We start from the raw sequence: 17343 nt of genomic DNA on the forward strand, positions 1-17343 counted from the left end.
AGCAGTATAAAAGAATCTTAAAATTTACTGCCAAGGGAACACCAAGGTCCCTTAGGTGAGGCAAGAGATGACAGAAGAGAGCATCAATGTTTCACAGGCTATTAAGAGATCCAACCTAACCCCATCTGGAGTTGTAAATTATGTATTTCAAAGACTCATTTATGGGATCAGATCACAGTGTACCACTTTAGATCACACTTTTCCCCTGGTCCCACACTTGTAAGCATTCTTTCACAATTTTTCAGTTTGACCCACTGAGAGCAAAATGTTTAGAATTTATATGGATTTCAACCCCATAATTTACTGTGAAGCTTAAAAATAACAGAACACTGGCCCTGTTCTTAGACAGTACTTAATCCACTTTGAATTTGATGGAGACACAGAAAAATTTGTGCATGTCTTCAGAGAAATTTCTGGTCCAAAGACCATGATATTCCATTGGAAGTCTTCCGTAGGGTCCCAACAAGCTTTGGATCTGACCCTTATAACCTTCCAGAAAATGGCAACACCACACTTTCAACCCATAAGTCACATATTCAAACACGTCTAAGTTAAACTCAGCATTTACTCTATAGACCTCCAGCAGCTGCATACTCCTGTACAGCACTTTCTCAGCTTCTACATTTTTCAGCAGAACAATGCAGTTTATAGGGCAGTACACTGGCATTTAAATTTGTACCCAAGAATTAACCTGTAAAAGCAGCACATTAATTATGCATGCATTGTTAATTTCTAGTATGCTTCCTGGTAATAAAAATCTGAACATGCATGCAGTGTTTAAATCTTAGCATCTTCAGAGCCAAATTCTGGCTGGCTTTTTCATACACTTGTTTTCCCAAACAGAACTGCATCTCAGTCTGCATTTTTCCTGAATTCAGATCTGAAACTCCTCTGTCCTCAGAGTTGCAGAGAGCAGATCTTACAATGTTAGACCTGTGTCAGATTTCCAAGGCATCCAAACAAAGTGTGCTCTCTCTCCACAGTTCCTGTCTTCTGGCATTCAGCTCTGTATGGTCCAGCAGCGTGCCAGCATTCCAGACACAGAATAAACAGAGCAAACAACAGTTGTATGGTTTACCTAAAGCAGAGGGCAAATAAGCCCTAAATTGGCTTAGCAAGAAAAATGGGTGGTTTTTTCCTGGAAATCATGCAGTAATACTATTTTCTAAAGTTTTACTCCTCATCCTTATGAAATATATTACATTTTCTCAACCATTATCCCAACATTATAATAAACCACAAAATATTTTCCCCCTCATTTCAGCATGCAAAGTAGAAAATTATTTTAAATGGCTATTCAAAGTTATCATAGAAAGAGATTTTTTTTTCCCATTCTCAAAACCGTTGTGATGCTACTGTCCATTTCCTAATGCAGAATGCACAGTAAGCTCAGAGCTGAATAAGGCAAGGTGCCTTTTCAAATTCCTTTTTGAAGCTGGCTGATCGCAGAACTTGACTTCAATGTTGCCATCGCTGAATGCCTCCCTCCTGCCTTCGTCGGAGTCAATGGGATCTCTTTGAGAAACACTTGCCTTTTGCCGCCTCATAGTAATCCCCGAGTTCCCAAGTTGTCTGGTTGGTGATACGTTTTCTTTGACAATGCAGAAGCAGATGGCAGACAAAAAATTTTTCTTAAAGTTTTCATTCATGAAAGCATACACAATAGGGTTGCAAATCGAATTGAAGAATCCTATAATCTGGACAATTGCAAAGATCATTTTGACTGTCACATCATCATACTCCTTTTCAAAATTACCTGGAAAGGAAAAAGGAAATATGCTGTAAGCATAGAATGGCATAAATGCCTACTATTTAGCCTATTTATATCCGGTCTGGTGTTAGAAGCTTTTGGTTAGAATCAACAAAACACCTTGCTGGACTTCCTTAATATTAGCACCAGGGTTTCATCAGCAAGGAAAGACCGAGATCTAGTACACAGCTCTGCTCTGTTTCTATGTAAATAAGAACAGAGACATTCAAAAGAGGCAATTTATGAGCCAAATAATATGCCCAATGGCCAAGCAACAGAAAGCTTCCAGTCTGCTAAGTACAGGCCTTGAATAAACAAGTTGTTCTTCTAGCTCTGCATTTCATGTCCATATCAAATATTTAAGTACTTTAACACCAACCCGTCTTCTCACTGACCATACATAGCTTCTTTCTCTGTGCTGACAAAGGTCAGCTCATAGAGGTAAAAATGCATCTTCTTGGTCACATCTCTCACTCTTTCATCATTGAGATCACAGCAGCTGAATTCCTTGAATTCAAATACTCAGCAACCAAACTTTAGATAAGCACTACATAGGTTTACAGGGCAAGTAAAATAAAGGTTTCATAGCACCTGAAATAATTCCTGAAATTAACAATGAAGAGAGAACAAACAGTTCATGGAGTGCTATGGGAAACCTTAACATGGGACAAACCCAGACAATAGTTACAGCTTCTGCACTTCTGATTCTGCCCAGCCATAAACATCATTTGGTTCAGCTGACTGGCTGCAGGACTACTGATTTATCTGCTACAACCTTATTTGTGATAGAAGACAAAGAAACAGCTGCTGCCTTTGGTAAGTAGAGTACAACTACTGAAAACTTCCTCTTGTTCCTACTCTCAGCTATGTAGTCCCACGTCCTATCCCAGTACCCATGCAGGAAATGGGACACGAACAGTGCAATGCCCCAGAGAATAGGGCACATAGCAAAAAGCAAAGATAACAAGCATTGAGGGCATTTCCAAGCTAGTATCCAGTCCAGAACACTGAAAAAGTTCAACTAAATTTATTGGGTATTATCACTATGAGGTCCAGTGTTTATATTTCCAATATGTCTGCCTCACTAAAACCAGGGCAAGTGAAGGGAGAAATATTTCACAGCAGTTTAATTCAAAGCCATATGGCAATTTAAGTGGATTCAAACAGAATTCTTCACATACTAAATTAAAAATCAAATTGAGTTAAAAAGTTACTTGTTCAAGAGGTTTTATACTTGGAAAAAACTTTTACTTTCTAGCCAGGTACTTTTGACATTTCAGATAACGAGGGCAGCATGACAGACATAGAAAGAAAAAGAATCCACAGAGATATGCTCCCCATCCTAATAGCCAAGTCTGGCTTTTTCTTAAGTCTTGTAAGGCCTAGCAAGCCTCCTTTTCAGGGCAGGCTTATGTGCTGTACAAATTGAGAAGCAATGGCAATCTCCTTTCTAAAGAGATTACATTCTAGAAAAGCTGGTAGAGAGTTTGGGTTCCCTCCCACCCACCCTGCAGCAAAGTTCAGTAGGGTTTACAGGAAGACACAAAGATTTTTTTTTTTTTTTTTTTAAGTATATCTCAGATATAGGGTATCTCCCAAACACTACATCTGATAAGAGGTTTTTTGAAATGTACTCATTTTCCATGAGCGCTGCAGATCTGTCTATCACTCACAGACGTCAGAGTAATTAATCTCTATCACAAGACAGTGAGGCAGGATTTATAAGCACAACTTTAACCTTCGCTAGCAGAAGGCATTCTATACCTGAATGCTGCAGCAGCACTAGCTTTTCACAACCTGTAGTTCCATTATCAAAAAAAAAAAAAAAAGAAAAAGAAAAAAAAAGCTAAGTAAGGCTTTATTGTGTAACACATGGCAGATACTCACTGTATTCTATCATCATGTGAATCACATGGAAAGGGGCCCAACAGACTGCAAAGAGAAACACCACTGTCACCATCATAACAATTGCTCGCTTCTTCTTCCTGAAATTGCATCAAGACATTCCATACTGAATCACTAAGAATTGAACCATACTGAATCACTAAGAATTCACTGGTAGTTAGATGTGTCTCTTCAAGTTAAATCTCTACATGTGTTCTGATGGTTGCAGATGCAAATAAAACCCTGGAAGAATGCTAAGTACACAATTCCCTTTGAAACAAAAAAATGCAGCATCATATAAATGTAGTACATCAATTAACACCTTCTATTTCTTTCTTTTGGGAAAGCAATGCACTTTGCAGCTGCAGCTAGTAGATATTAGCATATCTTGCAAGGTATTTTCACTCTATTCAAGCAGATGCAGTTCCAATGGCAAGAGATGGGAAGGAAAAAAAACCCACATGAAATTCCATTAATAACTCAAAACACAAGAGTCCCTTCCTAGATCTGGGAGCACTGACAAGACCTGCAGCACCTGAATACACACATAATTTGACAGAGAGTAAGTGAAACCACACCTGCAACGTTCAACCTCTGCTGGTAGGTGAAGTGCTAGAATAAGAGCAAGAAACACATTCCCTGCCTCCACTATAATATTTCACAGACTCAAGGTATACATGAATTTATCATCATCCCCAAATTGATATACAATTCATATAACTACATTTACAGATCCCAAGATGGATCTCTCACTTGAGCTAAAGCAGCAGCACTTCACTGGTAGCAGTTACAGGATCTTCTCCCCACTGTGTGAAAATAAGCTGAGGAGTAGGTCAAAAATGAACGTCACCTTAACGCCTGTGAGATTGCACCCTCTTTCAGTTTTGACTTATAAGGGTCTGTTTCCTTAGGCACTTTGTTAGACAAATATCTAACGAATCATTTATCTGCTTCTCAGTATTTTCCTTACAGTCGATACTTAAGGTGATACTCTCCTCACTGAGCAGAACTGTTAGAGGTTTCTAGCACATCAGGCAACAGATCAATTTGCCAAATGAAAGGAAAAAACATGAAGGGTAGCCTATGTTTAGTGCTAAATAGCAAACCTGGCAATTATTGGTTTTCGTAACTTTTCAGATAGAACACTACCATGTGGATCATCTCACACAAACACATCTGAGAACACTCAAAACTCTTTAGAAGCAATATCAAGTTAAACTGTACCAAAGCAGTTTTTAAATGAATTCTGATTTCTTTCCCATAGGTCGATTTAACTTATAATAGGATCCGGAAGCAGTGTTCACAGTCTCAGAATTACATAAAGAACTTTCCATAGAACATATGGAAATAGTGTAGCTGCATTTTCCCCAAGACATCTTCTAACTCATAGCCTACATTCTTTTAAAAACAACATATAATAATAATAATTATAGATTAATTGAAAGGGCTTGACTTCCAAGGTGTGGCTATACTATAGTCTGAAGAAAACAATCTGTTTAAGTTTTCTTAAATTGGGTATCTGCGTGTTAAATAACCAGCTAGCTTTAAAAATCTGGTCTATGCTTGTAGACTTCCCAACAGATAAGAAAAGACAGATTTTTTTTTTTTCACTGGTTTTCAAGAACTGTCAGGGAAAAAAAGCTTTCTAGAAGTCAAAGTTCCAACTGTATTTTACTTTACAAACCTTGATATTTTAGACATTTCACTCCCATGAATGGCTTGAAGAACTGAAGCATCTCCCACTCGTTTCTTAATCCAGAGTTCATAGCCAATTTTAGTGTACAAAAAAAGCATCAACATCAGTGGAAGAAGGAAGAGTATAACAAGAATAAAGGTCGTATATATCTTCTGATAAATTGGACTGGCCCATTCTTCCAAGCAACAAACATACACTTTTTCATACAGAAAGTCATATTTAACCTGTAACAAGTGTAAAGGAGATGAGTCACTAGAGTGTTTACCCCGAGTGTAAAAACCAAGCACATTCAAATATTCCTAGCTCTTACTACAACAACCAAAATTCAACAGAGAGGCTTTTCAAACTGGTAAAATTCTCCAAGCTCTTTTCCACATGAAGTTGACAAGGAGAGGTCAGGAGATGCTCTGATTTGCACTCTTCCTCAAAACTTTTTTTTTTTAAATTAGTATTTTCAAAGGAGCACTTGGCTATGCGTTTTGCAGGTAAAGATGGGTGTATAGAAAACTCACATATTAGTCACTTTAAAAAAAAAATTTGTTAACATTCAAACTCACAAGCCACAGATTCTGACAAGCCTTTTTTTTTTTCCCCTCCAAAAGTGTACAACAACCCTTTAAATTATAATGGGCAGCTAATTACATTCTAAATGAGGCACAGCCCTTCCAAATCTCAGGGAACACTACATCACTCTGAAATAGTAATCTAAGCCCTCTGAAATAGTAATCAAAGCCCAACACCACCATATGCCAGAGTACCTATAAACCAAAAGGAAGCCACAGTGGAAGTCACAGATGTAATTACTGTGCTTTGACATAACTGGGGAGGGTACACATGGCTAGTCCCTGCTGGTAGTCCTTCCAGTGCATGAAAGTGCTAACCTTTATCCCTTCTCATGCTGGCATGCAGAACAAAAGCTCCACTTCTCTTTATCCCAGTTTAATTTCTTAGTTTATTCAGTTTCATTGCTAAAGGTACAAAAAGATCCAGCAAGGACTGAGTTTAAAACACACATTTCCATTCCACCTAACATACCTCAAGCCGTTGCACATGCCACATAGGTGACCCAACAATAACAGCCAGCAACCAGACTATGCCTGTAAACAAATACATTTTTTTTTAATACTTTGTACAAAAAGCAGCATAAGTTTTGGTATGAACAGTTTAATAGCTTAATCTTTAAAAAGTCAGGCAAAGTAGGCAATAAAGAACAAAGTTTTCTATGAGGCATGAATCAGTCAACATTCACATCAATAACAGCATGCACTTGTTATCAGTTTTCTTTCTCTCAAACTACCTTCATTTACTGGTATTCAAGTATAAAGGCAACTTAATTTGCATGAGCAGCATTATGTGTGTTCTCTTTGTGTTACAATGGAAGGACTGTTTACAGCTGTGGCATTGCTTTAGCAGTGCTTGTACATTTTGAACCTTTCTTAAGAAAAAGAAAGAACGAACGAATGAAAAGGCCGCCAAAGGTTTATCAGAGTCTTGGTTAAGTAAATCTTTGACTTCAGATTCTAAGTTTATTGTCAGGGTTTTGGCTAGTAATTACAACACATATAGGCACTATCCTTGAGCTATTTTATAAATGTTACCAGACTTACCATTAACTTACCCCTGCATCACTGGTCATATGAGTGCCTTCTGTTCTGTCATGCCACCTACGCCAGCTACACTGAACGTTATTTCTCTCTACACACAATTACCGGAGATGCCTAAAATCTTACCAAGCATCGTGAAAGCTCTTTTATTGGTGTACTGCCATTTCATTTTTAGTGGATGCACAATTCCCTGGTGTCTTTCCACAGCAATGCAGGTCATTGTAAGAATCTCAGTTACAATAGCAGTGGATTGAACAAATGGTACCATCTTGCAAGCGAAGGCACCTGCAATAGTCAGAAAGTAAGGTATGCAACTGTTGTAGTTCATGAAAAAGCCATTAAGACTAGACTTCATTACTAAAGTGCTATTGTGCAAGAAGAACAGACTAATATTCTTACATTTATTTTGACAGCTAAACTGATAAGTCATCTATTTAAGCTATTTGTCAAATGCAGCTTGCAATAGTCATTCTTCTGTTGTACACGCTACATCTGCAAAACCAAGACTTCTAAGGACATATTCGCTTGCTCTGTATCAGTCTGAGACTTACTCCTATTTCACTTTTGACCAAGTCTTCCATTATCTGTTTTCAAATGTGCCAAGTTACAGGGATATTTATTATCTTTTTATCTTGGCAGATTACTCTCCAGTTTTATGAAGGTCTTAGCGTTACCTGTTTAGAAGTTTACCTTTTCTGCTGTTGCAAAACATTCCTTCCGCTCATTTAAATACCACTCTATTCGTACACTTTGGCACTTAATGCATCATTCTGCCAAGTAATATATACGGGAGTCCTCTAAGAGATGTAACAAAAGAGAAGAAATTCAACCTCTTCATCATCTTTGCATTCTCCAAGTCTCCCTCTTTCCTGATTAACACATTATGTTAGGGACACCATACAAATTAAATACAATTTCCTGACTGCATTTTCACAGTTTTATCGGTTCCCACTGTTGTATATTTACGCACAGCTAGCACAGATCTTCAGATTTCATTGCTGCTATAGCTTCCCAAAAGTATACTTTCAATTCTTAACATATTAGTCATTCTCCATTACTCATCCTCAAGTACCAAACATCTTAGAAACTGTGGTGTAAATTATCCTTTCTCAAAAACCTTATGTTAACACCCTTCCCAACCTACTTCTTATTTACTCATTTTCTGATTATATTTCTGACCCCGAGATAATTTTGTATGCCTACATTCTCACAGTTCCCTCACATTCTTACAGTTCAGTCTCAGCTATTCATTTCAGCAATAGCTGGGGATATTTCCCGTACTTGATCATTAATTATACTTTACCCAGATACAATCCATAAACTCAAAATAGCCAAAGGAATATCTGATCCAATTGTATGTCAAGCTTTAAGATGCTACAGACACCTTAAGCAATAAAAACAAAGAAAACAACCCTGCCCATCTCGCCCAACCTTGTTGGCTAAGGAGAACATAGGTGGAGACTCCCTCTTTACAAGGAATCACATGGAGAGGACAAGGGGGAATGGACACAAGTTGCTCTTGGGGAGATTCTGATTGGACAGGAGAGGGAAATTTTTCACCATGAGAACAGTCAACTATTGGAATAATCTCCACAGGGAAGTGTTTGACTGTCACATTGGACACTTAAGACTCAGCTGGACAGGGTGCTGGGCCATCTTGCCTAGACTCTGCTCTTACCTAGAAAGGTTGGACCAGATGATCCTTGAGGACCCTTCCAATCTGGGATTCTATGAAAACTTAATCCTGCCCTCCATGAAGGGAACAGGGAATCTTCTGTCTGCTAGGCCAGGCTGAAAGTCACTGAAGGAACTGGTTTGCTACTGGTCTTATCAATTCTAGCTACCAAAAAAAAAATCACTTTTTCTGTGGCTCCAGAAAGGGAAGGGGAGGGCAAGGGGCAAAGGATGGAAGTCAAGTACCTTTCAAGTACATATTCAATGTCAGCAACACCGCAAACATGCATGCAGATCTGGCTTAAAATATATAAAAGGATGTTAAAAATATCAAAATAATAATTTTAAAAATAAATAATAATTAAAACAATAAAAATATACAATGAAGCCAAATTTCAAGCTACTTGAATGAAATCTTAGCACGGTCAGTAGAAACTGCGTGGAAGAAGATGCACTGGGCTGCATGCCTGTTTCTCATCTAGTACGTATTTTGCCAGGGTATCAGAAAGAGCAAGGCAAGACATCTTGACAACTGGCATCAACTGCAACTTATACAATAAAATTCTTCCCACTTCCTCCTTGGCTTCAGTAAGCACAAAGTAAAACCCTCGTGAAACACAGCCAATATCTTATTAACTCAGTATCTCATCAGTTTCTCACTACACCCAGTACAGTGTGTACTACACATATAAGCACCAGACCCACTCAGTCAAATTTATTGTTCTTCAACCCATGTGTTGAACCTTCTGTAGTGAGATGATAAAAAGCAAGCTCAAATCATACCTTCTTTGCACATGGCAAATGGTGAATACAACCAAAGAAGAGACTATGGCACACAGTCTCTGGCTTACTGCTATGAGTAAGGCAGAGATAAAATGATCTTCAGCCAAATCCAAATCCTACTCCTTCGAATAAAAAGGAGAGTTTTCACTATCAGTTTCAAGTTTTTCCTTTTCCAAGTAGGGTAGAAGTGACTCCTGATACAAATAACATGAACAAAAAACCAAAACTTGTTCATGAAAGAAATGTTTCAATTCCTGTTCCACTAAAGAAGAAACGAGTTCAAGTTTGACCAATGGAGCTGTGGCAAAAAAAACAAACAAAAAAAACCCAACACAACCTACTTTCTTTGAAATGCACTCTTCTTCAAACCTATCAAGATAAACGAGGCAAGAAAGGATGCAACCTACTTGCTTCAAATAAATCTGACCGATACATCAATTAGTATATTCACTGCCTACAGGTAACTGCGGAAAACAATGCTGTCCTCCTGCACTTCACTTACACTGCAACTTCCATCTAACAACTTCACAACAGTGAGTAAACGACAACCATACAATAAATTACATCAGAAAATAGCAATTAATTAAAGTTTCCCTAAGGGAAGAAAGTTAATATATGCATACATTTAAAATATCCTCTTACTTATCAAGTAGTCTCCTATCTTTAATTAGAGATAGTTCTTTTACAACAGACACCTCACATTTTAATGTTTAACTGGAAAGATGTAACCCTTTCTAGAAAAAAATATCTATGAAGTGCAGTTTTCAAACAACATGAAAATGTATATAAATGAATGTTTCTTAGCTGCTGATTTAAACCATTAATTCCTAAAGCCACCTTCAGTGCCAAATGAAAGATTTAAGAGAAGCTCAATCATTCGCTTTTTTTCCAAGCTGACCATCTTGTTCTGTTATTACTAATTCTTTGTCTTAAACCCCCTACAGCCTTTAAATCATTGAGAACAAACAAAAATCGTTATTTGCTGACTCTTTCAATAGAGAGGTGCAATAAAAGCAGGCAAAAAAAGCAGGCAGAATATATAGTTCCAGTAGGATTTGGCAGCTGAAGCCCATCCAACACAGCAACCTCACATCCCCGAGCTCCCAGTCCTAGTCACCCACTCTCAGAAGGTAAAGCAGTCTACATGGACTACTCTGCTTCCCTTTGCATTACTGTTAATTGACCCTAATCAGATTTCCTCTCAGGCTTCACAATGATAAATCACCTGGTAAATACAATATAAAGGATTAAAAAGTGAAAGCGATTTCAAAACAGAAATTCCTCTTCTATTGCCTACTTATATGTGCATCCCATCCTTGAGTTAATCAGCCACTTTCAGAACAAAAGTAATTCCCCTTGCCCCTAAATCAGAATTGGCACATCATGATAAAAATCCAAGATTAATGCCATCACTGACTTACTCTTGAAAACAACATTTAGTTTGATTCATATGAAAAGTCTGACTAGATCCTCACTATAGCCGAGGTTTAAATTCTTGAGTCTGACTCCAAAGTTTGTGTGGACACCAGCTGCTTGAGGTCATTAATGAACATTAAATGATCCAAACTCCAGATGGATGGAGCTTGGGGAAAAAGGGTGCTACTTTCTGCTTCCTGATGCAAAACACACAGCTAGTTTTACTCCAGGTCTTTGAGACACCTAGAGTATTTTTATACTACACTGCACAAAATAGGTAACACCTATGTAATGCCTCCAAATGCAGAAATAAACACAGCTCCAGAACATTAAGCATTCTGGTATGATCCCAGCACAGAAGCCTTCTTGCGCTAAAACCAGGCGCTGAGAAAACTTAATACTCTGTTTCTCAGATTCTGGTTCACTTTTGGGTTTTTTTGGCTGTGGCTACACTGAATCTTTCAGAACAGAATTTTGCTTCAGTTCTTCTGCCATCTATGAAGCAGGTTTAGGCATCTAATACATCTAACATGCCTAAACCAGAAAGAATCTGATTAATATTTTTCAAAGACTTTCTAAAGGCTGTTTAAAAATATTTTTTTCCTGGAAAGACTTGCTGAAAAAGTGTCTCCTTTTTTGCCTGCTCATTTTCCACTCACATCCCCCAGTATAGAAATGTGTGACTTTTTTAATATTTTAAATAATAATAATACTTTACCTATTATGTATCAAAATGTTTAACTTTCAGGGTAAGACTTTCAGCAAACACTTCCAATAGGTTGTTAGTCAAGGCAACACTGCAGCATTTAATACTGACCATTTCCAATTGGGAAAGAAAATAATTTGCACAAGAATACTGTGAATGAAAGTAACTAATTGCTTCTCTTTTTCAAGAAGCTAGGAGGTTCCCCAAAGTATTCCTTATGCACTGCTGAAAACTGCATAGATTATTCAAGCAATGATTAGTGTTCCCCAGTGATAACACATTCAGAAGGCTGCAAATATAAACGGTATTCCCTTAAACAATTCTTCATGCCTTCATTATCAGATGTTGTGCCTGTAACTAGGATTTAGCCATTTCATCACCCATTTAAAAGACCAGTTTTTCTTTTATTAGGGTAACAAAGGCAAAATCCTAAAACCATTCTCAGATAAAAGTAAAATTGCTCCTTCCTCTGTTAAAATGTTGTTGACCAAGCCCTTGTGCTAAAAATCTCTATCACAACTACTAAACCAGTTCTCTCCAGCTCACTTGATGCAAGCAAGGTAAGTTTTCTTCTATTTTGTTACTTCAGGGCAGAAAACAAGTCAGTCATCATCATACAGGTAATATCCTTAAGGGTCTTTCATACTTGGGCAATGCATTGGTTTATATCGATACTTGGGTATACAGGCATTTTGCATTCTTAGTAGTTTACCATCCATAACGCAGCAGTCTCTCACACGTTACCCACAGAGGATAAAGAACATTATGTATATGTCTGCCCAGAAAAAGGGATGAGCGTAGCACTTGATAGTAGCCCTGTGGTAGTTTAAGTCTGTTTATGGTCAACTACAGCAGCTGAGATGCAAGATGGAGTCCACACCATTCCCTCTATCCTGCAGTTTAAGAGCGTGGATCGCACACCTTGGGTAGCTGACCAAAGTATTCCACACTGCCTACCCTCCTTCCCCCTTTCCTCCAAGGCTCACATGCTGCTTCTCTGCCTGTGGGTTCACAAAGCCACTGAAATGGGCACCACAGTCTTCAGGCAAACGTGGATCAGCAGCTTATTTCAAAATGCAGCAACTGGTGAGTAAAAACAAATACAAACATGCAAAGACACAGGATAGCTGTGCAGCAGAGCACTAGAACACAAAACTACTGCAGTAAACTACTGTCTGCAATTGTGGTACAAACAGCAAGCGGTACAGGTGGGTATTTTTGGCAGGGATAGAGGTTAAAGATCCAGATCTCTTCCGAAGAGAAAAAGGGGACTCACTAAGAGGGAATAAAAGAGGACATAGCAAATGCAGTCCTGTTCACTCAATGCAAGGCAAATTGCCATTTTTACCAAGGAAAAGGACATAACCACCACCTCACATGAAACACTAACCAATCTACCCAAATCCTAAAACTTGCTTTATTTCTTTGCCCGATTAATGCAACAGCAAATATTTCACATCAGTCATGTTTAATATTAATACTAATTAGTAACATTCACAATTTGCAGTAAGAAATTCCCTATACTGAACATGAGTAGAATAAGTCTCCTTTTGTCAACATTGTTTTGCTGCTTTTAAGCAAAACACCCTGCCAATATATTACATATAAAAAAAAAAACCAACCACTAAGCCTGTTACTTCCTTTACTGAGGCATTCACTGTATAACCCTTTCTCAAATCATCTTCTTAAAGAATTCTCTTCGTGCCCCTACTCATAAGCAAATACCCCAAAATACACAATAGCAGGGCATGAGAACGAAGGATAAGGCAAGATTTCACCATTACAGATAGAACTCCAAAAATCACCCTGCTTTGACAGCAGCAGATCAATCCTGAGGCATAACTTCTCACACCACAGGAGGCAAATGAAGAGTGCTCTTGTGTTCCTGACTTGATTTACAGCAAGTCTAGACAACTTAAATTGCAAAGTTTAAAAAAAAAAAAACAAACACCTTTAAAACTGGAGATTCAGATAACTGGATCTCTTACGTCCAGCTTTACCGTCTAATATTAACCCTAATAGCATGTCAGCAGAGCTTTGAGAGTATTTGGAAACTCTTCAGTATCAAAGAACATTCCAGAATCAAGTCAGAGCGAAGAAGATTCTAACATCTCACTGAAGAACAGAAATGAGATTTTACAGAGGTATCCAAGAATATCAGGCACAAAAGGCCTAGTGATTTTTCATTGCTAAGATTTAATTTTAATGCCTCAGTCAGGAACATTTATGTATTCTCACACAGGAAAGTTTAAGTAACACACTGCTTGATACAAGATGTTTGGTAAAGAACAGAAAGCAACTAAATACCCAAGTGGGTATAAGATGCCACTTGGTTTTCAACCAAGCCTTTAGAGAAAAGGAAACTGCCATGTCAAGAAGCATCAGATATGACAGCAATGTACAGAAGACCCACCCCTCTCCCGAGTGGCAGATGGAGGCCACATGAGATATGCAAGGGCATCTCAAATGCTGCTGTACGTTCAAGTAGTGTCTCAGATGACTCACTGCTCTCTGAATGAGGGGAAAAGCCCCCCTCTAACACCTTTCTTGAGAATACCTGTTCTAACTGATGAGACGCGAAACTCGGGACAAAGATGTAGCATAGTGCTAGGTCTACCATCACCTGATGTTTTGCCCTTACCTTTTGCCAGGGCTGTATCGCACAACATTAAAAGTTCTGCAAAGATATTGCTGTTACTCAGCTAACTAAACAGTATCAGAAAATAAAGTGACTCTTGTAATATTTGGCCCAGAGACAAAAGCCCAAATTTATCTTTAACAGCGCTGCCATCAGTATGACATCCGTATGACAATGCTGCCTCCTACCTACGATCATATGAGAGCAAATCCTTAATTAACTGCTTCAGTTTGCACCGAGACTACCTTTGCTGTATGCATCATTTTACCCCTTACTCAGGTTCTCATTTTATCCTCCTCTTACCAATAAATATGATCCCAGTGATCATTTATGCCAAACCCACAATTTTCATTTTCTTCCACAGTACCTTATACATTAGAGAGAGATTAGCTTGCAGGATTTTTATTAAAAGTTCCCCTAGAAATTAGAGCCATTTTAGTTGCAAATATAAATTCAAAAATTAAATCATAAACTGTCACTATTACAGTCTCACATAGCTATACAGATTCTTAAGAGATCAGAGAATCAAAAGTGAGACCGATTCACCCATTTTTGGTCAATATGGTGCCACTCCCAGTTGCTGCCCACTTAGAGCTAACATGTCTGTGTTAAGCTGCATAATCACCAAAGTGAGGCACACATTCAGTTTCTTGAAATAACAAATTATAGGTGAAGTTAAGATGTTTTAATAAATACACTTTGGAAAAAGTCATGCCAGTACTTCAGTTTTTCCCATCTCTGGCAGAACTGAATTAAGTTCTGGTAAATATAACGCAGTGAACATGAAAAATCTTCAGTTTCTAAAGAATTCTGACAAACACTGTCTATTAGAAGAGCCACTTTACCATGCACAATTTTGAATTTACCATCCACATCATCAGCTACCAACATTCTCCTTGGAGTACTGTTGTAAACTATGCACACCTGGAACCCTTTGCGGTGAAAGCATTTCGCCCTTCACTTTAGAAGGAGCAAAATGGTAGTTAGTCCTTTCTGATAGCATCCCGTAATGTCTTACAAAATAACAGCTACTTTGAAACTGTGGCTGTTCTTAAGTTTGTATGTTCTGCCTCTACAGTCGAGAGTGTTTCCAGTTTTCTCCTCACCTCCCCTATTCTGTGGGCTTCTGAGGGGAAAAAAAAAAAAAGAGAAAGAAACCGTAAGCCTGCTATCAAAGTCCATGGGATCTATGGATCCCCTTGTACTGAAGATGCTCTAGCACAGCAAAGAGGGTAGAAAAAAGTACAGTAAAACCCCCAGAACAGTATACTTTAAAGTATTTGACTACCGAATATCTGAAGATATTTATCGCTACCTTTTACACTCACTACTTCTAGATTTTTGTCAATCATCCTCAGTAACAGAAGGTAAATGGAAACATACATACTTCCCCATGCTGTTCCACACACCTGTGCCATACCTGCTGTGCTTCACCTCAGGTGGAGGCTTCATCCCACCCAACTTTATTTGATTCTGGTCAGATATATGGTCAAGCTGACAAACCAGCGTCTTCCTTACGAGTGAGAAAAATCACATCTCATACCTTTAGGGAAAGCGACTCAATTCAGTCGTCTCCCCTTTATGTGAGATCTCTTGATGCCTTATTTTTTTCTTTCAGCAAGGAGAACTGGAACTACAATAGTCAAAAGGAAGGCACAGCAGCATAGCTATAAATTTATTCCATTACTTTTATTTACACATCCTTATTAGTTCTGGGGCTCAACATCTGTACTGTCTTAAAACAGTGGTTACCTCCCCCAGACACAGCTCGTAACAAAATAAAACAGTTGTCTTTCCTATCAGTAGCAGAGTTTTGTATCCATCACTTCTCAGAGAAAGTTCCTGGTTTTCAGACAGAAGTAAAGCCCACCTCACATTGGGTTAGGTATCCAAATGCTTTCCAAGTCTCCTCTGACCTGTCACTTCCCACCCTGCGTTGTAGTCCATGGGATGTACTGGAATTAAATATCATGTTCTGAAGGTAACCTTCACAGTCTCCCAACAACAGAAACACAAGGAAGCCTCAGAAATTGAAACACAACCGTGTCACTTCATGAACATTCTTTCTGCACATATTGAAACGTTCTGAAAAATATTTCAATTTGTGATTGTACAAGATGTTGTCTGCTACTTTCTGTAAAGCCATCCCTTTTATTTTTCCACTCACAATTGTCAAACACCATTTCAGACCGAGAAAATGAAGATGAATACCATTTGCAGTGTTATTTTACCTTTGTCTTTTTGCTACTTTACTACTTTGGAACTGGGATTCATAAAAAAAGAAAAAAAAATAGTAATTCTTCCTAGGTATCAGGGAGGCCTTGCCCAAAGGTCCTTCACATCAACAGGAATACAACATAATTCCCAAGATAAAAGCATATTTTTGAAAATAATACATCAGTTCAACATAAATTCTGCATGTTTTCTCACTCCCCTATTTTTCCAAGGATGTATTCTTTTTTCCTCACAATAGGTTAAGGAGGTCTGACTCCAAGTCTACTGTTGCCAGAGGAACTTAAGCTGAATACAGACTGGTATTTCACTTGCCAGTCATATTTCATTACTTAGGAAAAAAAAAAAAAAAATAAAGCACCACAAGACTAACGAACATAAGCATGAAAGTGCACTGGGTTTAACCAAACCTGAGGGAGGGGTGTAGCCGTTTTTTAACCTGGCGGGAAAGCAGCTAAGGTTACTGAACTACACACCTGGAGATAACGCCCCGGTCCTGCGATAAAAGCCGACGAACGCCGGCCAGCGGCTCCAGGGAGACGTTTCCAGTTTTCACCGAAGAGTTTAAGCCCTGTGCGAGCGCGAAGAGCTCCGCAGGGGTGCGCGGGAATAACGCTGCCCTCGGGCTGCCCCCCCCCCCCCCACAGCGCGCGGGCGCCCCGGGGCATGGTGAAGGGGACGCAGAAGAAGGCGATGAGGAGGTCGCTGAGCGCCAGGGAGCAGATGAAGATGTTGGTGACGGTCCTCATGGCTTTGCTGCGGGTCACCACGTAGAGCACCAGGCAGTTGCCGAAGAGCGCCAGGGCGAAGATGAGCACGCAGATAAGGACGAAGGCCACCTTGGTGCGCCCCGGCAGCTCCGGGATGTACACCAGCGGCTGCAGCCCGTAGAGGGCGATGAACTGCTCCCGCGTCACGTTATTGTCCCGCAGGAGCTGCGCGAACTGCTCCGGGGTGATG

The 17343-nt window shown here is 39.0% G+C and overlaps 1 protein-coding gene across 1 annotated transcript; it reads right to left on the minus strand.

Moving 5' to 3' along the window:
• Positions 1-1352: 1352 nt before the first annotated feature.
• Positions 1353-17342, minus strand: QRFPR (pyroglutamylated RFamide peptide receptor; the record flags this gene model as incomplete). The annotated part of the gene is made up of 6 exons (XM_009634018.2): positions 1353-1756; positions 3638-3735; positions 5319-5554; positions 6366-6427; positions 7061-7226; positions 17025-17342. Coding segments are annotated over 6 exons (1284 nt in total), but the record flags the coding sequence as incomplete, so codon positions are not given.
• Between the last annotated feature and the right edge of the window lies 1 nt (position 17343).

This window comes from Egretta garzetta, unplaced genomic scaffold (assembly GCF_000687185.1).
Source record: "Egretta garzetta isolate BGI_Z169 unplaced genomic scaffold, ASM68718v1 scaffold342, whole genome shotgun sequence".
NCBI classification, from domain to species: Eukaryota; Metazoa; Chordata; class Aves; order Pelecaniformes; family Ardeidae; genus Egretta; species Egretta garzetta.